Source organism: Miscanthus floridulus, chromosome 5 (assembly GCF_019320115.1).
Source record: "Miscanthus floridulus cultivar M001 chromosome 5, ASM1932011v1, whole genome shotgun sequence".
NCBI lineage: Eukaryota > Viridiplantae > Streptophyta > Magnoliopsida > Poales > Poaceae > Miscanthus > Miscanthus floridulus.
The window spans coordinates 137,541,450-137,568,480 of record NC_089584.1 but is presented as its reverse complement, the minus strand read 5'-3'; the positions used below and the strand labels follow the sequence as shown (position 1 = coordinate 137,568,480).

The window sequence follows — 27,031 nt, the reverse complement described above, 5'->3', positions numbered from 1 at the left end:
ATTTAGACAGCAATAAAGATCGTATCGTATGTTCAGGCTTCAGTCAGATTCAGAGTTCAGAATTCAGAGTTCAGAATTCAGAATTCAGAATTCAGACTAGTGTAGTTCAGTTCAGAGAGGCAGCACTGGACCTGGACGACAAGCAATGACAAAAAATGGGCCGAGCCAGAATGGGGCCCGACCGTATTTGCATCTCGCAGACAAAGCCCAGCTGTGCGGACCGCTTGTTCACCAACTGAGCCTCGAAAGACTGGGCCACTGGGGGGAAAGCCGGAAACCGCACTGCCGGCCTGCCGCTAGTTCTTCTTCGTCGCCGTCGTCGACGACTCGTCGCTGTGGTGCTTGCGGCGGCTCCGGAGTACAGGCCGTACGTTAGTCGGGGCGCGAGGGGAGAGGAGAGGATGGATCGATCTCTCTCCGTGGCGGCGGTCATCGCCGTGGTCCTCGTGTGCTGCTCCGCCCTTTGCCGCGGCGACCGGCTCGGGGCCCGGGAGTGCGAGGACCTAGGGTTCACCGGCCTCGCCCTCTGCTCCGACTGCAACGCGCTCTCCGAGTTCGTCAAGGACCAAGGTACGCGCGGTCGCGGATCGTCCCTCTGGCCTGCGGCAGTTCGCGCTTCGTGCGCTGCTGATAAGATTTGCGATCTGAACCGGGAACGCGTAGCCATAGGAGTAACTGAGTAAGGAGGGATCGGTCGGATCCGAATATGTCAGTTTTCTTCATTTCGAGTGTGAAATCTGCGAGGAGCGATTTGGGTCAAGACGTTTGCTGTGTAGCTTGCAGCTTAGAAATTGGATCGCTTTAATGCCAAAACTTCAGATGGGATTTTAGACCACAAACCAATGAAGACCCAATTAATGAACCTTAAAACATGTGAACTATTGGATTAGCTCACTGAGCATTGATGGATTTCAGATTTTACCACGATTCTTCCATTTTTGCAGTCCTGACGAGAGTTTTAAAAAAAAAAAAAAAACTTGAAACGGGCAACAAAATGGATTTCTGGGATTAGTGGAGGCTTTATGAACCTGTGCTGATTGTGCTATAAAATTTGAGGTTTGCCCTTAGCTCAGAAGTTGTACATCAGGTGGTGCTGGTCATGCATTGTCCTCACTGTTTGGGTCTATCGTTTTGGTTAGCCGCCACGGCCCCCCCCCCCCCCCCCCCCCCCCCCCCCCCCCCCCCCCCCCAATAGCACTCTATAGAACTCGTGTTATCTAGATGCTGCAAGGCCTTAATGTGCTTTGTATAAAACTGAGTAATATTGGTCTTGAAGACAGAGTCAAAGAGCTGAAGCTAGCTGCATCAGAACGGATTGAAAACATCATTCTTGTCACCAATTGAACACTTCATTTTGAGGAATATATTTTGTCAACTCTGTTTGCTGCTTCTTGCAATATCTTTTGTCCCGGTTGCTCCATGACTCCATTAGTCACTGTGACACTGTCTATTGGCAAAGAAACTAGGGGTGGACTCATTTCCACATGTGCTATTATGTGTTATGTCATGTGATTGATTCAAATCTAAACAAGTTTTTGGTTGTGTGCAGAGCTGGTGGAGGATTGCGGTAAATGTTGCACCGAGGATTCAGATGATTCTATCAGCAAGGTGTGAACTATGAATCTCCATGAATTGTCATATGGAAGACATATCTTTTACCTGTTGTGCCTTTCTTTGTTTCAGGATTTACAGTTCAAGTTTTTATTCTGGTTTGTGACTGTCGGTTTATGTAAATACTGAATAGGGCTTAGATCTTATAGGGATTACCAAAACATGTATCATTTCCAAAATGAGTATATATCTTTATTAGGCTGGAATAATGACATATATTTAAGGCATCACTTCAATGTTAGAGGCCCTGAATGGCCAGTAAACAAGACTTAAACGACGTTCTTTTTGGATGAGCATGGGTCTTAGAAGTGCCATATAGTTCTTTATTTCTTCTACTGGACGTAGCATCTGACTATTTGCTGTTGCCTGTTGCAGCTCACATTTTCTGGTGCAATTATTGAGGTGTGCATGAGAAAACTGGTATTTTATCCAGAAGTTGTTGGCTTCCTTGAAGAAGATAAAGACGACTTCCCTTATGTGGAAGCCCGTTATTCCTATGCTTCTCCACCAAAGCTCATAATGCTTGACAACAAGGGTGAACAGAAGGAGACCATAAGGCATGTTCTACTTAACTCTAGAATAAACCTCCAGTTATCTGATTTACATTCTTAGACTTCTATTATTACAAATAATATAAGAACTGTCTGCCTGAATCATTTCATATCATCATGTCTTAGTTCATTGCACTTATATATGTTGTCTGCTTCCAATCATCCTTGCTCTTGCAGTAATGTCATGTAGTACTCTGATGACTGACACAATAGGTAAAGAAATGATCGGTTTGTTTGTGCATGCATGCTTCAAAACATAGTTTTATTGATAGAAAGTGTACTGCTACTGGAATGATTCATAAAGCTGCAGTAGTATAGTCAATACTAGGTGATTTGCTAAAGTGGCCTGAATTTTCCCTTGGCACAGCATTCATCTATAAGTGACAGGTTTAACTATTGTACTGAATAAATTGTCATCTTTCTATATGTGCGCCAATTGCTTAAAGTAACTAATGTATGGTAGAAACAGTGTTCTCAATTGTTCATTGGTTCATTTACTGAAAATCTAAAACGGGCTGAGATTGGCAGGATCGATAACTGGAAGCGAGAGCACATTCGGCAGTTCCTCAAGGAAAAAGTGAAGCCAGTGAAATTGGACAGCTGAGTTCTTGCATTAAGTGCCTGAACATTTCCAAGTTGATGTTGCCATAGAACCTACGTAACTTGTACTTTGCTAGCAAAATCGAAGCTGGTATGAGATTTGCGTTTAATTTTGTGTGACATCTCACATCTGTAAACCTCAAAATGATTGTACAAGAAGCTTGTGTGGCCCTACGAGTTGTTTCCTGGTAGGCTGGTACACGTCAATAAAGGTGGCAAAAGCTCCTTTAGCACAATAGAAATAGAAATAAACACAAGAATGAGCCCATTCATTTTTATAAGCAAAATAAAGAGGGTAAAAGAATGCAAATTTGCTTTCAGCATATGCGATTCCAGGTCTGGTCGTGTACATTTGTAAGATGCTCTGTAGGCAAGACTTGAGTGTTTGACAGCATTACTGAAATCTAGGCTGATGAATCTGTGTAGTTCAGTAGTTGTGTACGGTACTACGGTGTCTCCTAGTAGTGGTACCTGCGTAAGGGCCTGTTCCTCTCTAAAACGGCAAATTTTTTAAGATTCTTCGTCACATTAAATCTTTGGACGCATGCATGAAATATTAAATATAAATAAAAAATAAAACTAATTATATAGTTTAGATGAAATCTACGAGACGAATCTTTTAAGCCTAATTAGATTATGATTGGATATTAATTGCTAAATAACAACAAAAATACTACAGTGTTGTTTTGCCAAAATTTTCGGCATCCAAACGGTGCCTAAGGTTATGCCAATGAATTGGCGGTTGGTGACGACGAGTAACTGAAGTACAGAACCGAGTCAGTCATCAGCGACCACCGCTCAACGCCTGCACAAGCCCAACAGTGCGTCTCAGAATCGACCAGCCTTGTGGTGCAGGCCGTTTTTTTTAAAAATCGACCAGCCTAGTATTGCAGGCCGTTTTTTTCTTTGTTTGCAAATTAGCCCTTTTCTTGAAAAAAATGAAAAAAGTTACATTTGCACTTCTGGGCAAACTAATTTAAAAAATATACCTAAGGAGTCAGCGTACTGATTTTTGACGAATAGGTTACACACCTCGATGCCACACGTTTTGGCCCCTAGGAAGCCTAACTCGTTGTGTCGTGCCTACGTGACAAAGTTCAATGTCAAAACCTATGGCGCCGAGTTCAGCGATACAATCATTAGTGACCACCTTGACGCCGCAGATCTTGGCGTCGAGGTAGAGGGCTATAGTGCCCGCGTGCGGCCGCCGGCTACTTGCACTTCTTTCTTCTCCCTCTTGTCTAGCTGCTCGAGCTTTATTCTTTCAATGAAGTTAGCTGGCGTCCCCAAACTCTAAAAACTCTAATTCCCTCCCCAAATCAAGTATAGAAGAAGGGGATACATTCATACAATATGCTCTTTGCTACACTCACTGATTTGAAATATTTCCATTAATGTACTAGGTTTTGTGGTGTTTAGGGTTTCATCTTACGAGGCTTAATTTGTGTGATTATACTACATCCAAAGGCTGATGCAAAGCCCCTAGAACAAGCAGCAGTAGGCGGCATTGTAGACATGCAACCAAGAACCAACTAAGGCCCCGTTTAGATGCAAGCCAAAATCCAAAAATTTTTCAAGATTCCCCGTCACATCAAATCTTGCGGCACATGCATGGAGCATTAAATGTAGGTAAAAAGAATAACTAATTGCACAGTTTGCCCGTAATTGACGAGACGAATCTTTTAAGCCTAAATAGTCCATAATTGGACAATTTTTGTCAAATACAAACGAAAGTGCTACAGTAGCCAAAAGCCAAAAAAAATCGCATCTAAACGGGGCCTAAATCGAAGTTTCCAGGAAGATGACTTCTATTGGGGCTCCGGATGTAGTTCACAAAGCCACCAGGTGGATCAGCTGCCAAAATGATAAAAAAAAGGACTTTAGTATCAGCAACAATACCATCTTGTTAACCTTGGGTTGCAAGATTTATGAATGATAGATAAATCTAAAATGTCGAAGAAATAAAATCCTCCACCTTCCACCTCCTCTATAAAAGGGGAGGATGGTAAGGTGAAGAGGACCCTTGGTTCATACCTCATTTTGCTCTCTCCCCCTCACTCTCCTCCCCTCTCTCGTGATCGGATACTACATTAATAATATAAATTGTATAGACTTAGTATATATAATAAGCAAAAGGTCATGTATTAGCAGATATCCATTGCCTAAACTTTTCCAATTTGACGTTCCAATAGAATCTACGTAACTTGTACTTTGCTAACAAAATCGTCGCTGATATATGAGATTTACATTTGCCATCTGTACACCTCAAAATGATTGTGCAAGAAGCTTGTGTGGCATACTTGTATCCTATTGTTACTCTTACAGTCAGATAGTATCTGGCTCTGTGATTCATGAAAAGTGGTTAATGTACGAGTTGTTTCATGGTTAATTCTAGATTTGTTTTGAGTTAAACTTTTTATGTGACCGATTTTATAAAAAAAATAGCACAAATATTTACGAAACTAAATATATTTTAATGCCCCACCTCGCAATCTTCTCGACAGAATCAAAAGTCATCTTATCTCCCTCCTCCGACACCCCGACAGAAAGAGGAGAAATGAAGGTCTTCGAGGCCGCCGCCACCGTAATCAAGTACATCGGAGTGCCGAGCTCTCGACGTTTGTAGAAGGCGTGAAGCAACCCGTGCAAACTGCGGGAGTTCAACACAAAGAACTATCTCGAGTCGGTGATGTGTTGAAGGAGGCAAACGAAAGGGACAGAATGATCGCTATCGTCAACCTAGGCGAAGCGTCTGAGCCCTGGAGCGTATAGCGTGCGCTCCGCTCGTGGCTCTCCGCGACTCACGGTGAGCCTGGCACGAGAGTGCCGAGATTTCCAGGAGGCTTACCAAAGCATCGAGAACCTGCGGCGCGTCAAAGCATCGAGAACCTGCAAATTTCGATCGTTTTAAGTTTCGCCTCTCTGTTGAATCTATTGCCTTGACTCTCCAGACTACCTTGGGTGGCTTGGCTGAAAATTTCAATGTCTCCGAACTTGATCAGCGTGTGTTTCAACTTCTCAGTTGTTATATAGCCCTCTTAACTTTATGAAGCTCACACACTAAGGTTTGTCGTCGACCTTGAGGCCGCAGCCACCATGATGGAGGGCACAATCAGCACTTCGCCTAATGTCCTCCGTGAAAGGGCGGCAGAGCTGGTGCGCACGTGTATGGATCTCAAGCGAGCGTAGGATGTCATGGTCATTGTGCAGCAGGCCGCGGCGGAACAGAGGAAGGCCTGGATTGCTGGCGCGGTTGCGGCACATAGGGAAGGAGGCGTTGCTGGCATGGCAGTGGCATCTAGTCCAGGCGAGTAGCCCGGTCCTGGTCAGAGGTATGCATACTTCTCAGAAAATTGTGGCCCGTTGCTGGGTGTGGTGGTGCTTAGATAGTACTTACATTTTAACCATCGATAGAACATGACTGAATTATTACTAGTTATGTTGTAGTAGCGGTGTGACATCTATGGGGACCTGTTGAGTTGCATTGGTTGTCTAGATCTCATACCATGTACTGCAGTAGTATGGCTATGATTGACTGCATTGGTTGTTATTTTCACTTATCTTTTTCTGGGTTCGTTTATTCTCTGCTACATGTTAGTCTTGTTATTATTTTTAAATGATTTTTGTTTTTTATTCTCTCTCCTTTACTTCCCACAAGCGATTCATTGCATAGTGCAGTTTTACTACATTGTAGTGAAATCAGAAACATGTTCTGGGTAACACATTTCATTTTTCAATTGCTCCTGGTTTGCATATTAGATCAGCTCCTGTATAATTAGGGGATGACTTGGTTAGTGTTTGCCTATGTGGCTCGAATGACATTGAGAACATTAGCGCTGGTTGATCTTATTGTGATAGGAACTGTAAGAGTTTACATTATGTTAATCTGCACTTGGCATGTGAAAGACCCTAGTTTTGGTAATTGAGTGACAACCTAGGTGGACTAACATGTGTTTGATGTAAAATACAAGGTGTTTAGTCCACAGGTACACAAGTATAAGCAACTAAAGCCATGGTGGTGAAGTTGCTTGGATTTATTGCAAAGCTCAACTAGTTGTGATGAAAGAGTTCATTGCATATGAGACATGACATGAAGTCATGTGGCTAGGTGGAGAAGATCAAAAGACATGGCTTGGCTACGATGGACCGGGTTGCAAGTGTGAAGGACAAATCAGATGCTTTGGAGCGATGGACCGCATGTGGCGGAGAAGCTTGAGCAAGGATTTGGCACTGATGAACCAAGGCAACGGTGAAGAGCAAGCAAAGTTGTGGTCGATGAACCAATAAGGCCACATGGTTACATGAAGTGGATCATATCATTCAAAAAAGATCAAGCCAATTGTTGATTTGTGTTGATGATCAAAGGGCTTGATGAAGGATGATGGAGGAACTTCATGCTATGGCAGTGATCAAAGGTATCATGGTTGGCTACACCTATGGATGATCATTGTTCATCATTTGATGAAGATGGAGGTTGGATGCTTGTGTAGCATCACCAACATGGAGGTATATTTGTAGGGCATTTCATTTTACCGGTCAAAGATTGTGTAGAGAGAAGTGCATGACCCGATTTAGGATAGATGCTCGTACTATTAAGATGGGCAAACTTATTTGCATATCGGTCATATAGTGTCACTTAAGCGATCTAACTTTGCATGTGATGCTAGGATCAAGGGGTGGTTGGGAAGAGAAGAAAAGGTTTTTCAAAATGGTTGAAAAATGCTAACTCATACACATGAAATGTTAATTCATCGCTTGGTGGAGTTGAGCACATTTAAAAAGGCTTTCAAAACAGAAGTTTGATGGGTTGTTTTAATGGTCATCGGACACTAACCATCGAACAAGTTATTGCTCACATTGGACAAAGCTGGAGCGTGGCATCGGACGAACCGTTCGCACTGTGCATGTGCTAACAACCCGGACAAAGAAGTGTGGCATCGGACAAAGAAGAATTCGTTTTTGGGAGGACCTTGGTTTGGAAATTCTAGCTTAGCTATTCGGTTTTGGCCTTTATATGTGATTAATGAACAACAAGGCAAATCCATTTATGATGTTTGGGATGGGGAAGTTCTTAAACTATCTTTTAGAAGAACTATTTCTAATAGGCTGATGCGGTCTTGGTATGAGCTTTTGGGGTGGTAGAGAGTGTAAATCTCTCGAATGAACAGGATCAGATTATTTAGAGCTGAGCTTTAGTTCAAATGGATTTTTTTTCACTCAAGTCTTTATATGCTGTGATTAATCACAGAGGTGTATGCTTGTACATGTGCATGCTGTTTGGAAACTACAAATTCCTCCAAGAGTGCAGATTTTTCTGTGGCTGTTGACTGATGATAGATTGCTTTCCAAGGACAATTTGGCAAAGCGTAGAGAAGTTTTAGATCAATCTTGTTTGTTTTGTAAGGAGCAGGAGACTATTATTCACATGTTCTTTGAATGGGCGTGGCTAAGAGAGTGTGGAGTATTAGAATGATACAGGTATTTATAGATTACAATCAAGGTATGAAACTGAACTGTTTCAATGTGACTGAACGTTTCAACTTCTAGATGATTCATATTCTAATATGGTGCATTGTCTTTTTGTATTCTAAATCTCAGTGAGGAGTGTGATTTTGAGCTTATTGCTACTTGCTGGATTGCAAATAAGAAACATGCAATTTTCAATTTTATTAGCTTTTCAGTTTTATGGTGCTTATGGAAATTACGAAATAATATGCTTTCAGGGCGAAGTCTGGAAGGGGGGCGTTTGGAGGAATACTTGGATCAACATCCAAGAATCGGCTGCCAGGACTCAAGAATGCCGCAGGACTCAATGAGGGAAGGGATGAACTCTCGGCATGCAGTGAAGTCCACCAGTGTGGACCATTCTATGGTTGAAACTCTGTATTTCGGGGGGGGGGGGGGATCCGTAATCGTTAGGTTACGCTATTTGGCGAGCACGCCTAAAACGCCTGAACTTAAACGCATTTCTCTCTAAAAAATAAAAAGAAAATAGCTCAGGTTTGTCATGTCGTGTCGTGCGTTTTTAGGACTATGTATTATGTATGAACCCGTGTAAAACACGATGCATGTGCCCGCGTGAACGGGATTAGAGCCAGAACAGAAGGGCTGGTTATGGGACGTCCGGCCCTAGGTCCGCGTCTCGACGCTTGTAACTGCTTCTCATCGGACGCCCCCGCGCTCGCATTAGATCCCATGCTAGCGAAAATCGCGTCTGGCCGCCCGTGACTGATCCCGCGCTAATGACCGCGTCCGACCATCCGTGATTCGATCTCCATCCCCATCCCGGTTGCGCCCCTGGTGTCAAGCCCGCTGCACTCCTTCCCCCGCCACGCCACACTCCTCCCCTGCCGCACCGCACTCCTCCCCTCGCAGTGGCGCCATCCCCACCGTGCCCCCCGTCCTCCGCTGCGCGCTGTCTCGGCCATGCCTTTTCCCTGTCCTAACATGTCATCTCCTCTGCAACATCTGTCCGACCGTTGCAACATATGCAATATACTATTGAAACATACTTGTATAGTCATTGCAACATCTAGATGAAACACATGAAACATACGTCTGAAACAGCTGAAACATTTGGAACATACATTTGTAACATACATCTAAAAACATATGAAATATGTGGAACATACACTTAAAACATACGTGTGTAGCCATTGCAACATATGCAATATCAGATCCTTTTACAACATCAAGATGAGAATACATGAAACATACATATGAAACGCGCGAAACATAAGTCTGAAACAACTGAAAAACTTGAAACATATACTTGCAACAAACGTATATAGCCATTGCAACATACGCAACATATAGATGAAACACTTGAAAACAACTTCTGAAACACACCTGAAACAAATCAGGGCGCCGCAGGCAGCCATGGCCTACGTGGTGGGGAACTACAGTAGCCAGCAAGCTCGGGTCTCCGCGGTGGGGGGGGAGGGGGGAGGGCATGGCAAGGTGGGGGAAGGGCACGGCACGGCGGGAGACGGGTGCGCGGTGGGGGAAGGGGGCTGGCGGATGAGCGGCCACGTGGCCATGCACGCAGCTCGGCTCGATGATGAGCGCCAGGCCTAGGCAGGGCATAGGGTAGCGGCTGGCAGGGTGGCCACGCGCGTAGCCCGGCTCGATGACTAGCGCTAGGCCTAGGTGGGGCCACGGAGCAGCGGCCGGCGAGGTGGCCACGTGCGCAGCCCGGCTCGGTGACGAGCGCCAGGGCCTAGGTGGGGGTGCGGAGCAGCGGCCCACAGGGTGCCTCTCTGGCATCTCAGCCTTGGCGCTCAGGGCGGCAGCGTTCGTGCTCGAAGTCGGAGGCAGAATCTTGAGTCGCGGCCTTGGGGGTCACGGGATTGAGCAGATAAGGAGTGGGGATTTTTTTAAAAGATGAATCCACGTGTGGGGGGCGCGTCCGGACGCGTCGTGATAGGAGCGTTATCGGAGCCAGAAAGGAAGAAGGGAGCTAGCTTCTTCACGTCCTCGGGGTATGTACACGTACACCGAACATCGCCCGCACACACTGAATTTTTTTTAATTTTAACCCTTTTTGAATATAATTTTAAATCTAACATTGTCGGGTTTTTTAACTAACACTTTTGGCCGCGCCTATTGCCCTGGCGCGGCCAAATGCCTGTGCCACGCCATGCATGGCGACGTGGCAGAGGCCTTACGTGGCGGCGACCATCACCGCTGACCGTTGACATGGCAAGGCTCTGTCGCGCCACCGATCTTGGCGCGGCAGTGCCGCGCCCTGATCCGTGGCGTGGCAGAGCCGGGTATAACCACCGCCACGGCCTCTTGCCCGAGCAGTCGGCGTTCCGCGAGAAACGCAGCAAGGCAGTGCCGCCGCGCCCGCCTTCGCCCCACGCCTGCCCGCCGCCGAGGACGCCGTCCGCCGCGGCCGTGTCCGCCCACGCCAGCAAGCCAGCCGCGTTCAGCCAGGCAGCAAGCGAGCCGCGCCAGCCAGGCCGCCGGCCGCCCGGTGCAGCCACCGCGCCCGCACGCAGGCGCGCCTCCCCCTCCAGCCAGAACCTCCGGTCACGCAGGGCAGCTGCCCGCCTAGGCGCTACAGCGAGGTACTCCACTAATATAGTTAGCACAGTTAATAAAGTTAGTAAAATTATCAAAGTATAGCTAGTATAGTTAGTAAAGTTAGTTAGTTTAGTTAGTATACGTAATATAATAAGTTAGTATAGGTAGTAAAGTAAGGTAGTTTAGTTAGTACAGTTATTTACTCTAGTTGTACATTGGATTTAGTCTAATAAGTTGTTGTAGTTAGCCTTGTATAGATGTTAATATTTGATTAGTTAGTATAGTTATAGTTAGAAAATGTAATAATGTTAGTATGGACATTACGTACGATGATTTCAACGATTTGATGAAGTTTCTTGAAATACTTTTGCAGATGGATTGTTGTGTTAAAGTTTTATTCGGAGGAAGTGTTAGGAGAGAAGATGGTATGTTTGGGGATATAAAAGAAGAATTGGAATGGTTTGATGAACCTCCTAGCTTCAATGACCTTTGTGTCTGTTTGAATACAAAGTTTGGGGGTGATTTCACACTCAAGGGGAGGTTTAATACTGAGAAGACTAGGGCACACTATGTCCTCATGCCCTTGCGCGACCCTGCTCACTGGTCCTGCTACACTAGGGTTCTCCAAGGTTCCAATGTGCCCATGGCTGAGGTGGTAGTGGAGAATGGGTACAGTATGCATGGTGTGCAGGACGACCCGTCCATTGATGGTTTTAGAGGCAATGAACAAGAATTAGGTGTCGAAGGAGAAGCAACTCAGTATAACTTGGATTTGGACGGTCAGTTAATGCAGGAGCAGTTTCATTCAACTGCAGTAGGCTGTATAAACAATGACTTCGATGTGAATGAGTTCGAACGGGAAGAGGAGGAGTATGAGGAGGAGGACAGGATCGGTGATGTAGTTAGCAGTGATTCAAACGATTTTGATGATGACCAAGGAGGTACAGATGTTGTGGCAACACCGGCTGATGCCATGCCAGTACCGGTTCATACTATGCCATTACCAGTACCAACCGAGGTTTTGCATGGTGTCCATGTTCAGGGTAGACTAGTCACAGATTTGGCTGTAGATGATAACCCCTATGATTCATGGGCCAGAATTAGCGAAGCGCAGCAGTATGTTCCACCACCACCTTACACAGCGACTGAGCTTGAGCAACTAAGGTCCAAGAACGTACCTTTCAGGGCGTTCCGAACTATAGGGATGTCAGCAAGACGGATATGACAGTTTGTGATACCGGTCTACAGCTGTGTAGGAATTCATTGTATAACCATGAGAAAGAACCCCTTAGGAAGGGGATAATATTCAACACAATGTCAGAGATGAAACTCTTCCTTCATACTATGCTGTGTACCACCATAGACCGTACACCGTCACTCATTCGGACCAGGAGTTGAGGTACTACTTGATATGCAAAAATGTTGTCTATGGAGGTTAAATGTACGAAGGAGACAGAGTGATGGCAAGTGGAGGATAACTAAAGTTGTTGAACCCCACACTTGCCTAGACAATAGGGGGAAGGAAAATCATCAGCAGCTCACTGCATGTTACCTTGCCCCTCGTATATTGGGGCTCGTTGATGACAATAACGACATCTCGGTGTCTTCTTTACAACAGTCCATATCTGGATTCGTTAGGTACGATGTGTCGTACGGAAAGGCTTGGCGTGCTAAGCAAATCGCTCTCGCAATTCGATGGGGTACTTGGGAGGAAGCATACAACAGGGTGCCCCGCATCTTATGTGCAATGCATTATTACAACCCTGGCTTGAAATGGTTTGTGGACACCGGAGGGATATTTTTTCGGGGCCCATTGAGGCATGTCCTCTATCGTATGTTCTGGTCATTCACGCAAACAGAACATGTATTACAGTTTTGTCGGCCAGTCATACTTGTTGATGGCACTTTCCTGCCAGAAAAGTACAGGAGCACCTTGATGATGGTCGCTGTTGTTGATCCTGAGGACCAGATAGTACTCGTGGCTTTTGCTTTGGCAGAGGGAGAGAACAATGAATCCGCGTGGTTATATCCGGCTCTGCCGCGCCACGGATCAGGGCGTGGCACTGCCGCGCCAAGATCGGTGGCGCGGCAGAGCCTTGCCACGTCAGCGGTCAGCGGTGATGGTCGCCGCCACGTAAGGCCTCTGCCGCGCCGCCATGCATGGCGCGGCACAGGCATTTGGCCGCGCCAGGGCAATAGGCGCGGCCAAAAGTGTTAGTTAACCGATAGTGTTAGATTTAAAATTATATTAAAAAAGAGTTAAAATTAAAAAAAGAATTCCACACACTCAGGATGGGCGTACTGAACCTGTCTCAGCCCGGCCCGAAAAGCTCAAGCAACGTACAACATTGAACCGAACAGGTAACCCCTCCTGTCCCCTGAGAAAGATGGAACTAATCAATCAGCCGAGGCCGGCAAGTGTGGCAACTGGCGAAGGACGCCGAGTGCGGGACGCGCAATTCATGAAATAGGAGCCGGCGGCAGGAGTCCGGGAGGTCAGGTTGGTCGGTCAGCGTGTGGAAGGCAGGAGCCGACGCCGAGGAGGGCACGGCGGCGTTGGCAATATACGCGGATGACCGGCTGAGAGCACGCAGCAATTGACGGAGCATCAGAGCGGCACTGAACCCGTGACTCCACGTCTGTCCCATTCGGAAACCTCCCTCTGTACGCACTTGTCCAGCAGCAGCAGCAGCCGCCGCCGCCCTGCACTCTGCAAGCCAGCCATCCCTAACCAAGCATAAACTTCAGAGGCTGATGGTAGATCGTTCTTTTATTTGCAGTAGAAATGTGTGAGGTTACATTTTGCTTCCATACAGCTGTAAAAAGGTCATGTTCTCTCAACATATGTACACTTGAGCTTCACAACGCCTGTTCTCGCTACTCAATCCCCTAATTAAACCGCCTACGTTTTCAGGAGAGAAACCAAATGCTTTGCGGTGACTCCAAGCAACAACAGGAAGCTCACTTCGCAAGCTTCCATGCATCCTCTCTTCAGGGGTACTGCCGAGGCGGTGCTTCAATTGGTATTGGTACGCCTTGGTGCTCTTTAAGGTTCAGGTGAGTCTCCCTACACCTGTGAAGATAGCCAACAAAACAAGTTAGGACTGTCTCCTCTGTGGGATAGACTGCATACGTACATATCTCGACAGACTTCACTTGCAAGAAGCAGCGAAGACATTCTCAATGAAAACCATTGGGGTCCAACCCAGCAGCACTGGATTCAAGCAGGAGTAAATAAACACTATCTTGGAACATTATAGGGCCGTTTTGGGTCAGGGTTACAGCTTACAGGCTACCAATTCAGAGAAAAAAAAGATGTTAACGTCAATAGGTCAAACTGGTAGAATGCTGAACGTGAGAAATATAATAGCAGGTTCTACTAGATTCAGAACAGGTTGGTCATACATTTTTCTATATCATCAGGACTGGTAGGAAAGGAAGTACACCTGTCTTCGTCTCCGATGCTGCAAAGCATAGCAAGAACGAGCTAATACATAACAAGGAAGAAAGAATCCTGCAAACTGAAGAGTTGCCTGAAATAAACGAAAGCTTTAGTGTCATGTATTGATAATACACATGGAAAAATAAAAATTCAATCCCACTATGGACTGAGCAACAAATGAGAAATGCAGAAGTGGGCTGTAATCAATCAAGGGCAAATCTTTGCTAATAAAACACTGTCATCAATTTATCTTGAAGTATTTGTTATTCTTTTGCAGCCACTGGGGTATACGATTTTGTAATAGACATTAATTAGCTCTCAGCATCATGCCATTTCAACATAAACATATTAATAACAGAATGAAGCATTATCGCACTTCGACAGCATTCATAGCATCATGCAGAATATGGAACTCAAACAGAAGCAGATCACATCATCTCAGCAGGACATGTTAACTAGGTTTTTTGAACTCACACTGAACAACACTGTTGCATCTTGTAGCATGCTAACATCCCTCACAATGACAATTACATGTCGTACAAGCAAAAGGAACATCAACTGCAATAAAGCCAATATTAGATTCCACTACCGAACACAAATAAGTCAACACAAATAAGTATTAAGTCTGTGAAGAAAGAGCTTTTTTTGACGTACAATTAAAGCAATAGTTCGGCAGCATGTGACACCACTAGAATTTGCAGATACACAATCATCAAATTCAGCTTGCAGCAGCTGCTGCTCTGCGATGGCAATGGCTAGAAAATGGGAATCATGAGGATCGATTCGTCCAACCCAGTTTTGCCTGTTTACCAAAAAAGATCACCCATTCAGAATATCTACATTGGGGTCACTCAAAGAATATGCACAAACTGGAACACCACATCTGCGTTACTATTGAAAACTAAGGGAAAACAACTGTGCTTCCTTAATTGCTGTTAAAGGGTACAAATCACATTGTTCGAGTTACCCCACAGAACATAAGGTTATTTTCTTTTTTTTTCTCGAAAAACACATAAGGTTATTTTCACAATATGTTTTTCATTTAGAAAGGATTGATTTCCGCAAATTGAGCAAAGCATAAAGAATTGTATCAGCAAGTACCTGAGATCCATGTCCACTTCATCTAAACAACATTTAGGTGGAGGGATGACATAGTTCGGGGAGTAAACCTGTAGAACATAGGGACAACAAGACAGATATGAAAACTTCAACAAGAACAGCAAAATACAAGATATATAGAGTGTTCCCATTTCTCCTTATTTCTTCTGCACTGCAGTTGCATTGAAATGGATTGCTAATATAAACCTACTAGATCTATCCAAATCAAATAGCCGCTAGTAGACTGGAAACTCGGCAAGGTCAAAGTAGCATACCACACCATCTAGAAATGATATGGTACACAGTATGAAACAGAGAAAAAAATTGCTACTTTTGGTCTTGTAGCAGAATAACAGAAACACCCACCTGGTTGCAGATTTCACATGTAATATTGCCCTTCTTGTTGCACCATCTCTGTATGCATTTCCTGTGGGCAAACTGCATACAACCAACGCCAATAGGTCAACACACGATTAGCATTTTCTTCAACAGATATTCCTAAGTCACGTGTACAACAACGTCAAGGGGAGAAAGGTTTATCGGATAACTGAAAATGGGGGTACAGTATATATTAGGATAAGGATTATCTATCGATTGAAAAATCGGATGATTGGACCTGTCCACAACAAAATCGGGTTTTCTAGAACTCATTCAATCCAAAGGATACTGTTTAAGACAAACCCAAAACCTGGCACAGCACCTGCAAATACGGAGGCCGAGTGAACAGACGATGAAACACTGACAGTCTGACACTGTTTCACTTGGTAGACGAAGATAAAACAATCACGGTAAGAACAGCAAGATAATCACGGAAAAGAAGGAAGCAGGTTGAACATAAACATCGACATAACCAAAAGCAACTTTCCAAAACGCAGTGACCAGAAGAAAGGGTAAACAGAACTTCAGAAGCACAGAAATGGCATCTTTAAATCTGTCCAGCTCAAAAATAATCACCATTCTACTCCAAATTTACCAACCACTACACTTTAGACTCACCTCGGCTCCTCAAACATCCAGGCAAAGTTCAGAAGGAGACGATAGGGGAGAGGGAGAGAGAGAAACAGAGGAGAGCGCTCACCTTGAGTGTGCCAGTGCAGGCGCAGGGTGAGTCCATGGCGGCCTCCTCCCCCTCCTCCTGGCATATCCGGCACTCTATGACCCCCTTCCCGTCCACCCCCATGCCGACCTCCACCTCCACATGTCCTTCGCCGCCAGAGCAGCCATCGCCGGCAAGTTTCTCGGTGCGCGCCATCTCCAAGAAGCTTTCTTGGAGCAGGTGGTAAAGTCTGAGAATGAGCCAAAAGGCAGGGCCTTTTTAGCTCTGGGGACACCACCAACTCCAAGAACAAGAAGAGGGAAGAGCGGAGAACAAATACAAAAATGAGGTAGCCTTTACCTTTTTCTATTATCCTAATACTCCGTGCTATTTTACCAATTTCTGCATTTCTTTCTCGCTCCAAGCCTTGCAGTTTGTTTGTTTATTTATGGGGTCCAATGATGGGTGAGTGATTGGGTTAGTGGGCAATGGATAGCTTCCACTCCTGCTAGAGTGCTAGTGGAGGATGAGTTTATACTGACACGCCGATACTGAAAAGTCTTTTCCTTTACTTCTGAATTATTTTTCTTATTTTTCCTGAAGTGAAACATTGAAACATCTCTCTCTCTCTCTCTTATTTTTGTGAGAAATTTTATTGCAAACTTTTCGTTCCCTCTTGTCTGAGCTGGGCTCTAGGTGACTGTCTTAACTCTGGGCAGGCACTAAAAGCATCTCAACCTAAAAATTAGTTACCGGGAGAAATACAAAACGTGTTCAAGGATTTTAAAGGTCTTCTATCCGGGAGAACGAGAAAATCCAATCGAGAAAAATAGTGAATTGGGGAGGAGAAGTCTTCCCGTTATTTGAGGGGTGAGGGGCTATGATTTGATGGCGTACCCAGTGCAGAGAGCTCCCGCTCTGTGCGGGGTCTGGGAAAGGGTGTTAGTGGCCAACCTTACCTTCGTTTGTGCAATACGAGGAGACCGCGACTCGAACCCAGGACCTTCCGGTCACAGGGGGTAAGACTCTATCGCTTGCACCAGGCCCGCCCTTCAGGGGCTATGATTTGAGGGATTGAGAAAAAAAATCTCATTGGCCCCATTCACTTCGCTAAAGAAAACCGAAACACTGTTCCGACTGATTGTTGTGAGAGAAAAATACTGTTCCAGCTGAAAAAACAAGCTGAAAAGTACGGATTATAAGACAAGCGAACAGGGCCATTAGGGTTAGGGTTAGGAACCGCTAGAGCTACAAGATCTTTGAAATAACCGTTATTTTTCATTGGGAGTTAGGGAAGGGGACCGCTGGAGATGCTCTGACTAGGCAGGGCTGTGATTAAAACCCCTTTTGTTTTGTTCTTGCCATGTCATGATGGTACAGTTGGTTCTGCCCTTTTATTTTATTTTATTTTATTTTATTTTATTTTATTTGTGTGTGTCATGGTTCCCTGCCCTTTTGTCTTGCTTGTAAGAGGACATGCTTGGTTAGAGTCTTAGGAAAATTGCATGCCCGAGAGAGTTCTATTCAATAAAAGCCAAGCAAAATCAGACATCTAAGATTGTTATCTGGGTCAGGCAACTTTCTTGAGTTCAGAACCAAATAGAGGCCAAGTGCATAAGTATATACTACTTGAAAAGAGCAAGCATTCTTTTTTATATTGAAATTGGGCTTTTGTTGAAAGATGGAATTAGAATGTGAGTATACGGTACAAATGATTATGAAGTACGTAGCTTAGATCCAAGAAGCAATATAGAGGTGTACTCGCTTTGCTAACCAAAATGTCCATCACTATTATTTGCTTAAGACTAATACTGTTGTGCAACAGGTACAACAACGAATAAGACTGTACACTCTCGGCTACCTTTTGACGTGGAAACATATGGTTATATAGTACAAAATGAATCACTTTTTAATTTTAATCACGTTTGGGGGCAATGCCCCTCTTGCTCTGTACATAAACCTCTTTATTCTTCTTAATTAAAAGGAGAGCTTCTGCCATTATGTTCAAAAAAAAAATTTAATCACGTTTAGAGCTCTCTTTTCTTCTTCAAAAGAATCTAAAAGTAATTACATTTGAAGCTATAGATATTGAACTAATTCAGAAGGGAAACACCAAATTATAATATTTTGGAAAAAGAATAGACACCTAGAAAATGTAAAAAGGCTACGCAACTCTAATTATCTAGTAGTATCTAACACATTAATCATCATAGTCATGTGGTGCCTGCCTCTTCTACGGAAGCCTTAACTTTTGTGGAGGCAAGATTTGATGTGTGTACTTGGGTGGTTAAACCACCATTGCGTTCGATTTCAACGAGAGGTTGATGTACCTTTTTGGACTGTGACCGGTCACCCTCTGCATCTAAACACCGTTATCATTAATTCTAAGCCAGTTTGTATGTCACATTTGTGTGCAGATATTTCTGGTCTTGAACCCCCTCTATGTTTTGTTTTTTGGGAATAATGCAGCCACTTATATTCATTCGTCTGAACCAATGATGACAGATAATGGTACCTAATCTGCTCTGGCTGATTTGGCTGCCAAATCAGCAACTTAATTCTTTGCCAAACTAAATGATATAAACAAGAAGTACATATTAGGGGGTTGAGAACCCAAGGTATGCTAAAATCATTCTCCAAGCATTCACAATGCTTCACAAATTGTACTATATACAAGATTCCTGACAGCTGGGCTGGTGTGGCTCCAAGCCAAGCTCAGGCCAAAAAGGAAAGGTTCTACAAGATATGTAATTTTGAAAAAATTATAGTAGTAAGTAGCAATTTGAGATCTAGCAATCCTGTTGGTTGGGAGTTCAGCATTGAAGGTATCAATGTGTCTTCATCATTAAAAAAATATTGGAAGCGTGATAGGAAGGTCCTGTGTCCAATCATCTTCCCTAATGAAATGACTTCTTTCTGGTATAATGACGTGGCTACTATCCATGACGTGAACATTTCAGCACTGAAATAACAATGTCAGGAAGTTGCAAAATACTGTCATGACAGGGAATTCTCATGGGCCATGGAATCAGAAGTGCAAATGTTTAGGGCCGGGTCTTCTCCTCGACTAGAATATATGCAGCTGATTTTCTCTGAAAAAAAGAAGGAATAATATGTGCAGTTGGTAGGTCACTGGCGATGTGGGGCAGTGTGAACCTTGGGAGGTGGGGAGCACCCGGAATGATTGATCTGGTAGTTGGAAGCCAAGGTGTCAACGGATGATACTCCAGACAAAGTGGATAAGATTTTGTTATAGTGTGCTGGAAGCTGAAGCTCTAGTGTCATCATTGTAGGCATGGACCTTCCATGCACATTTTCTTCAGTTCTAATCATATCTGCAATAGGTTCTGAAGCGTATGTCCGCTGTGTGTGTTCATGTTCAGAGCGGCTAGTCGGCTACTCATATCTTCAGAAATGTTTCAGTTGCAACTCGCAACTCAAAACAGTTGCAACGACTTTCCATTTAGTACATTCATTCATAAGGGATGGCACATGAAGAAGAGTGATAAATGTATGCAGGGATGGGTATTTCTTTCTACTCTGAGGAGCCAGATTTTTGCTCCTTTAAGTCGTCATCAGAGTATGGTTTCTCCTCTGAATCCTGATCAAAGTCAGGTTTCTCCACTGAATCCTCACCAGAGTCAGATTTCTCAAGCTGAAGGATAACATTGAACCCAAATGATGAACCTGGCGCGAATGCCGACTCCATTTCACCTTCGGACTGGGTTGTCTTGATCTCAGGTTTCACCTTCAGGTTTTCCTGATTCAGTAGCAAGTCAGTGTCATACCTACCAGGCTACCAAACATACACAATGACGATTTTTTGCCAAGTGTTATCTGAATTAGCATTCACCTTCTTGATAAATTCTTCAATGGTGATGCTCAATATTTCCTGAAGAACGAACTTGGTGACCCGGCTTTTGCCAAGCATCTGCAGCAGGATGCTGCTGGGTATCTGAAGAACAGCAACATCATAATCTGTGCTCAGTTGCTTCTGAGTTCTGAAGGAGTACAAAGTACAGACAGAAGGATTGTGCAGTGCAAGCTTGATATTGCACTTGTTGCCAGGCCGTATCACTGATTGATCTCAATTATTGGCCGACACTTTTGTTTGAAATCTAGTAGTTGCTAACAGTTGCATGTACTCATGTTTTATCGAACCGAGTATATAATTTTTTTTCTTTAGGAAAAGGACAACACATATTAATAGAGCATGCCTTGGAAGATGATAAAACAGCTTTGAATAGTTTGCATTGGTGAAGCTTCAAGTGAATGAAAAGGAACCGTGCAATTACAAGGCTCATGGGCACTTATTGATCGAAAAAAGGTTGGCAGAATAGTCATTTTGGTCCCTCAACTATCTTTCGAGGCTCAGTTTCGTCCCTGAACTTTTAAAACGGCCGTTTTGGTCCTCAAACTCTACTTTTAGACTCAATTTTATCCTAAAACTATGAAGATGATCGTTTTAGTCCTCGAACTTTGCATTTTGAGCTTGATTTCATTTATAAACTATCAAAGTGTATTTTGTTCTTTAAACTTTTATTTTCAACACAACGTTGTCTACGTTCTACGTAGAACGCTGTACTGTTGCACCTGGTTAGCTCGAACACCATCAACGATTGGAGATAGAAAAATAATATTCATCCAAGAACTCTTTCGTGGTCATTAATAATTCCAAGCTATTATTTTTAGTGTTACCTTATAATGGTACCATTTATATATATCCGACTAAATGATATTACGGGAGCAATTGCAGTTGCATCGAACACTATTTATTCATTAAGAATACATGGATATATTGAAACAATAGCAGATCTATGATTTTGATAATTTATGAATGAAATTATGCCTAAAATATAAGGTTCTCTTTTTGAATAGACAAAATTAAGTTGAAAATAAAAGTTAAATGCACTTTGATAGTTTATGGATGAAATTGATCCCAAAATACAAAGTTTGAGGATCAAAACGATCATCTTCATAGTTGTAGGATGAAATTGATCCTAAAACTAAAGTTTGAGGACCTAAACGGTTGTTTTAAAAGTTTAAGGATGAAATTGAGCCTCGAGTTTAGTTGAGGACCAAAATGGCTATTATGCCAAAAAGGTTCATGTGCACTTACATTTGATGTTTTCCCTTCGAACATCCAGCAAATGTCCATGCAGAGGACGAAAAATAGTTAGAAGTTTGAATTACTTGAGGCAAACAAATACTAAAATATGTCTTGTAAGAAACGGTGAGTGCCAATGTGAAGCAAGAAAGAATGTGATATTAAGAAGAGAGAGAGAGATTACGGTGTACAGTACTTATGATGATCAGTACCTCCTTTGGACTTCCTAAAACCAGGAACTGGCGGTGCATCACGAGCCAAGATCGTCAGAGCCTCGTCAAACACCTTTTGTGTTGTCTTTCCAGGCAACTGCACTCGTACCTGTATACAGAGAATTAATTGACATGGCCAGGTCAAATTAAAAGATTCAGTCTGCCACATCTGGACGGCTTTAACATGCCTCAGCTGAGTTGGCGAGCTCACATTGATCTTTTCGTCGTCGCGGGAAACGACGGACGTCTTGACGTTCTCCAGAGACAAGTCGCTCTTCCTGTCTGCCTCAGTGACCGATGAGCCCCGACCTGCACGCATTTCCTGAAGACGTTAGCAATATCTGAAACTCTGAACAGAAGGGCGGCATGCTATCCTCTGAACATCATGGAACCGAGCAGAACATAGTTGAAGAGCTCGCAATTCACCTGTTCCAACCGCAGACACCGGCAGGAATGTGTGCCTCCATCTTCTTCCTCCAGCTGAAAGAAACAACCTGTGAAGGCAAACATGGAAACCGAAGACTGAAAATCTGAAGATGACAGGCAACAAAGGAGCAGCGTCCAGTTTGTTTACCCGTGGATATGCGTCGGGCACTTGCAGGCACCGCATGTTTTGATGTGCGCATGAACTTGATCGGTCACCTGAGGGTTGAGGGTATTGGAACGAATCAACAGGGCAACTGATGAACTGAACTTTCAGGAGAGGAGAGAGTGCAAGAATGGGACGGACCTGGAAGTAGCTGTTGCATCTTGGCCTCAACTGAAGCTTGGGGAAGGTTGCAGCCGAGGCCATGGAGGTGACTCCGGCAGTCCCGCTGCGCTGCCCGGTGCCCGTCCAGTTCCAGCCGGCCGCAGTTGGGGAGGCCGCAGAGGTCAGGGAGAGGTCAGAAAAATTGGAGCCATAAAATCGCATCCAAAATTATCTGCAACTGCACTACTGCAGCAAGGGGAGGGAAGGAGCCCTTCGTTCGTGGGCTCTTGCTTGGGCCCTGTTCTCTGATTGAAATGGGCTGTCAACGGCTCAACGCACTGGTGGCTGGGCTATATTCCAGATCTTGATGCATCTCCTCGCTGGTGCACTTCACTTTTGTTTTTTTCTTCTTTATTACCACGTTTTTAATCGTGCGTTGCAATGAAAGCCACGTAAATTTAAACAAAATATCTGTTATCTTAGGAGCATTCTCTCTAAGTCAAAATGTAAACATGGGAGTTCATGTACAAGACAGTGCTCACTTGTCTTCCTTCACTTTCGCCAGTAACACTCAAATCAAGGTACGCGGCACAGTTGCTTGAGTCTTTGCTACAGTGCACGACGAAGCAAATGGGGTGTTTGGCTGGTACAGATTTCTACTCGGCTGATTTTGGATGATTCAATAGTATTCTGTGAGAGAGAATAAACTGAAACAATCCAAGAACAGATCAGCCAAACACGCCGTTTAGGAGGAAAGATCAAAAAGTCTCTTTACTAAGTAAAGTACACGAAGGAGCCAAAACAATAGTGGCTTTACTAGCTCTTGGTTCATTTTAGGAGGAAAGATAAAATAAAGTCTCTTTACTAAGTAAAGTACATGAAGGAGCCAAAAAAAAAATCGAAGCTCACTGAACCTCTATCGAACAGTTATTTTCAAAAAAAAAAAACTCTATCGAACAGGACCTGTTACACTCTATTTATACCTGCCTCCATTAATGTTTTGGGTCTGTCTCCCAAAAACTATTATGTGGTAGTGACACGAACCTTATTGTACCCATAATCTCGATTACTCTCCCTCGAATCCAAACTATAGTTTATTTTTACTTTGTCATAAGTCAAACTTTTTCTAATAATGGCTTAGTTTTTAGCAACATATATTAACATCTAGGAGTTTAAATAAATACACTGTTAGACTATATCAATTTCAACAAGAATATAATCTCTATCTTTTTAATTAATATTCAAGAGCCAAAATTTCATCTTTTTTTGTCCATCTCCTCTAACTATCTGGACACTTCGTCCCACTTGTTTACATGATCCGCATTTATGACCCATATGCTCATACGAGTCAAAATAACTCGGGTCTAGCGATGATGGATACAGGATCCGGTTCCAATACGTATTGGGTCGCGCTCTTTGTATCTCGTATGTGACTCAAACTCATAACATGCGCTCATGCAAGTTAGAACAACTCGTGTCTAGCGATAGCGATGATGTGAAGTCTAAATCATATATGTATTGGTTTTCTTTTTTTTTTGGCGAAGGGAAGGGGACTTATATTAAATCTTGGCACAGTACATCCTCAAATTATACATGAAAAAAATTGAAATAAAAAATTCATAACATTCTATCCAGATTCTTTCATCGTCTTCTTCCCCAATGGCTTCCCTCGAACGTCGAAGCTAAAGTGCAGTCCTTATACCGCATTCAACGACCAACCCTAAAACATTGGACATGCCGCAAGATCCAACGTTTCGGAACCAGTCCAAAATACATATAAATCGCTGAAAGAATATCGGTAGTTGCATCATCAGGTACGACATAGGCTGCAGAATCATCACCTGGAGGCCTTGAATTTATCTCCACGACCATCGACAATGAGATCGATGATCCGAAATCGTTGTCCGCGTATGGGGCTCCCAGAAGCACCCCTCCCCTTTAGAGAAAGGTGACAAATTGGCCGCATGCCGATAAAATCGACGCCTACAACGAGAATCTCGTCGTGACAATCACCGAAGTCATCACAGGAAACACGACCCCGATCGAAAATCATCTGATTTTGCCAGAAATTTATTTGGACCCAAATCCTAAGACACTGAAAAACTACACGGAAAAAGATGGATCCCCTCCCCTTCTTGTCTCTGGTAGAGTCGCCGGAGAGGAAGAAGGAGAGGGGCCCAAGGCGCGACAGCGGTGGTGGCGGAGCGAGGAGCCGGCGGTCCTACCCTAGGCCCTAGGCGGCAGCTGCGTGAAAGGCTCTCTATGTATTAGTTTTCGTTGCAATGCACGGACACATTTGCTAGCGAAACTAATCAAATTTTGATGCATTGTTCCTATTAACTTTGTTAAAATTAGAAAAAAAATGCCTTGAGACAAAGTCAAAATGAGCTATAATTTTAAACAAGAAAAACCAAACAACCAATAGTTTTTTTGGACACTAGCTTTCCACAATCCAATCTTCCACACAACCGGTTACATGGGCTTTTTCTTCCTTCAGTGTAATATCTATACTATTGTGTGTTGCACGAGGTAACAAAGTTTTGGCTATGCCTATGTCAACACATGTGGATTGTGGCTTAGATGGATATAAAGTCAATTTTTTTATCTTTATCATCAACAAAATCGTTTTAGATCAGGAGGAAGATTGCAATATCACTTAAGTATGATGCTCATGACAAGTTTTAGCAAGTGATTCACTATGTAACACCGAGGGTGTTATAGGCTCACTTCACGGGTGGCGTCGGAGTAGCGCTGGCGGGCCTCGTTCGCCCTGTGAATGAGCCCACGGAACTCGTGCCGATCATCTAAAGAGGACAACGATGAGCTTGACCCTCCTGTGGGTAGGGTCACATCACAAGTGGCACTAGCGGCCACTCCAAACGCAGCGTGGGAGGTAGCCCTGCAAACACGCACAGTCAATACAGGTTGAAACCTCCAAACTAGAACATCATCCGAATGCACTTACCCCTGATCGCGTAGGCAAGGACAAAGAGGTGGCGATGCCCTGCTGCAACTCGGTGACTCCTCCAACGCTACCGCGGTCCATCCTGGCTAACGAGGAAGGAACTCCAGCTGCTCAAAAGCGAAGACAAGGAAGTAGTGGAGCAGGCGACCCGAAGCGAATGCCACCCCACCGTACCACTCCATGAGTATCTATAGCCACCAAGGGCACTCAAGGCAAACACACATTCATTCACATTTACTAACCTCATGGAGAACCCCGTAGAGCAGGTGAAGAGATCAGAGTGAAGGCAGAACATCGGTTGCCCACACAGCGGTGCAAGACAAGTAAGCCACACACACCTCCACTCGTTTGATATCATTTCGATTTGCACGCTCGCTTTCTACGACGCATGCCCGCTCGTGAGTGGGCGCTAGTATGCCACAGTGTGACCGAGGAGGCCAATTGCCCTCCAAGATCATGCATGGAGCGACCCACCGTGAACATGACCTCGTGTCGAGCTTAGGAAACCCACTCTGGGGCTGGTCCTTAGAAGGGCTCGAGGCCACAAAAGGGATAGGGGTAGGGAGGAGATGGGCCCCTACGGCTCTAATCAGTGGTATGGAGCCACACGACTGTAACACCCTAGTGTTAAGCATGCATTTGTCACTTGCATTTCATGAGCATAAGCATCATCCAAGCATTCATGAGCATGAGCATATGAAGTTTCATTTCATTCACCTTCTCTATATCACATGTGATGTTGCTTATATACTTACATATGCTTGTGATCATGTGTGACCAATGTGAGAGATGGTTGTGAGGTTATAAAAACACCTTAGACATATCTAGGATGGTAAATGGAACAATGTTTGTATTCATGACATGGGCCAATTTTGCTTCTAAGTCCTAGTTTACTCATAATGTCATTTTTCATGATCCTACTTTGACCAAAGTTGAACTATAGCATAGAGTGTTTGCATGGCAGTGCACCCTTAATAAAATTTGTAGTTCTTGACATGGGTAACAAACTTTATTTAAGGGTCATGAGCAAATTTAGTTCCTAACATAGTCCAAAATAGCTCTAAAGTAGCAAAGAAATACTATTTTTGGACTTCGAGATTTTGCCAAGTCCTAAAGCCATTCACAGTTTCAATGTGCCTCACTTGGGAGCATTGTAACTGGCTAACCATTGAGAATTACATGATGATTCCTAAAGCAAAGTTGAAGATCTCACATAGCTCTACAACTTTCACTACTATAGTTTTTGCTAATTCTGCACGGTTTAGGAGTTCTAGAGACGCAAAGTTGGCTCGTCAAATGGCATGAACCGGCCCTTCGCTGCACCGTCGTGGCCGACCGCTGACAGCCCACGTGTGCCACGTGGTGGCCACTCACCGGCGTCGGCCCGGCCAGTCTAGCTAGTAGAGGGAGAAAAGGGAGGCGTAACTGCTGCTCTCTCCCATTCTCACTCCCGCCCTCGCTCTGCCTCGCTCTTGCTCTCTCACAACCAAGCCGAGCCGTCGTCGCCATCACCATTGTGCCTTCACCGAGCTCGCGCGCCACCACCACCGCATCTCCATCCAATCCATCACGTGCATAGCTTCATGTCAGCCACTGTTTACACCAGAATTTGGAAGATGGATTTCAGAGGCTTAGAAGCTCCCAAAACCATGTCAGCAAGGAATCAATTGCGTGTAGATCGAAAACAGAT

At 44.2% G+C, this 27,031-nt stretch overlaps 3 protein-coding genes across 8 annotated transcripts; 1 reads left to right on the top strand and 2 right to left on the bottom strand.

The window, feature by feature from the left end:
* The first annotated feature begins 248 nt into the window (after positions 1-248).
* On the top strand, positions 249-2,936 carry LOC136453794 (uncharacterized). Its single transcript, XM_066454345.1, has 4 exons — positions 249-570; positions 1,550-1,608; positions 1,987-2,168; positions 2,691-2,936. Exons 1-4 carry the CDS (start codon positions 402-404, stop codon positions 2,764-2,766), a joined length of 486 nt encoding a protein of 161 aa, XP_066310442.1. The 5' UTR covers positions 249-401; the 3' UTR covers positions 2,767-2,936.
* Positions 2,937-13,542: 10,606 nt separating this feature from the next.
* LOC136453793 (uncharacterized) lies at positions 13,543-16,814 on the bottom strand. 6 transcript variants are annotated; one of them, XM_066454343.1, is made up of 7 exons: positions 16,409-16,814; positions 15,697-15,768; positions 15,334-15,401; positions 14,887-15,034; positions 14,707-14,790; positions 14,196-14,254; positions 13,543-13,863 (listed from the first exon to the last, which is right to left on the bottom strand). In XM_066454343.1, exons 1-6 carry the CDS (start codon positions 16,580-16,582, stop codon positions 14,210-14,212), a joined length of 591 nt encoding a protein of 196 aa, XP_066310440.1. In that variant the 5' UTR covers positions 16,583-16,814; the 3' UTR covers positions 13,543-13,863; positions 14,196-14,209. The 6 variants fall into 6 exon arrangements, with proteins under 6 accessions (XP_066310440.1, XP_066310439.1, XP_066310441.1 ...); XM_066454342.1 differs by having other exon boundaries at positions 13,543-14,155; positions 14,198-14,254; XM_066454344.1 differs by having other exon boundaries at positions 14,237-14,254; positions 16,409-16,813.
* A 2,957-nt stretch (positions 16,815-19,771) lies between these two features.
* LOC136453792 (uncharacterized) lies at positions 19,772-22,613 on the bottom strand. The gene is made up of 8 exons (XM_066454337.1): positions 22,416-22,613; positions 22,260-22,327; positions 22,112-22,179; positions 21,897-21,994; positions 21,686-21,794; positions 21,486-21,499; positions 20,220-20,321; positions 19,772-20,126 (listed from the first exon to the last, which is right to left on the bottom strand). The coding sequence occupies exons 1-8, from the start codon at positions 22,596-22,598 to the stop codon at positions 19,902-19,904; spliced, it is 867 nt and encodes a 288-aa protein (XP_066310434.1). The 5' UTR covers positions 22,599-22,613; the 3' UTR covers positions 19,772-19,901.
* Positions 22,614-27,031: the final 4,418 nt, after the last annotated feature.

Bases quoted from the DNA above. Each gene is read 5' to 3' on its own strand.
- LOC136453794 (XM_066454345.1), top strand. From the start codon at position 402: ATGGATCGATCTCTCTCCGTGGCGGCGGTCATCGCCGTGGTCCTCGTG. The intron at 1,609-1,986 runs GTGTGAACTATG...TGCCTGTTGCAG, and splicing joins CAGATGATTCTATCAGCAAG to CTCACATTTTCTGGTGCAAT. The intron at 2,169-2,690 runs GCATGTTCTACT...TGAGATTGGCAG, and splicing joins GAACAGAAGGAGACCATAAG to GATCGATAACTGGAAGCGAG.
- LOC136453793 (XM_066454339.1), bottom strand. From the start codon at position 16,582: ATGGCGCGCACCGAGAAACTTGCCGGCGATGGCTGCTCTGGCGGCGAA. The intron at 15,035-15,333 runs GTACTTGCTGAT...TTTGGTAAACAG, and splicing joins GAAGTGGACATGGATCTCAG to GCAAAACTGGGTTGGACGAA. The intron at 14,791-14,886 runs GTACGTCAAAAA...GCTTTATTGCAG, and splicing joins GCCGAACTATTGCTTTAATT to TTGATGTTCCTTTTGCTTGT.
- LOC136453792 (XM_066454337.1), bottom strand. From the start codon at position 22,598: ATGCGATTTTATGGCTCCAATTTTTCTGACCTCTCCCTGACCTCTGCG. The intron at 21,995-22,111 runs GTGAATTGCGAG...AAATGCGTGCAG, and splicing joins GGTGTCTGCGGTTGGAACAG to GTCGGGGCTCATCGGTCACT. The intron at 21,795-21,896 runs GTGAGCTCGCCA...CTCTGTATACAG, and splicing joins GCGACGACGAAAAGATCAAT to GTACGAGTGCAGTTGCCTGG.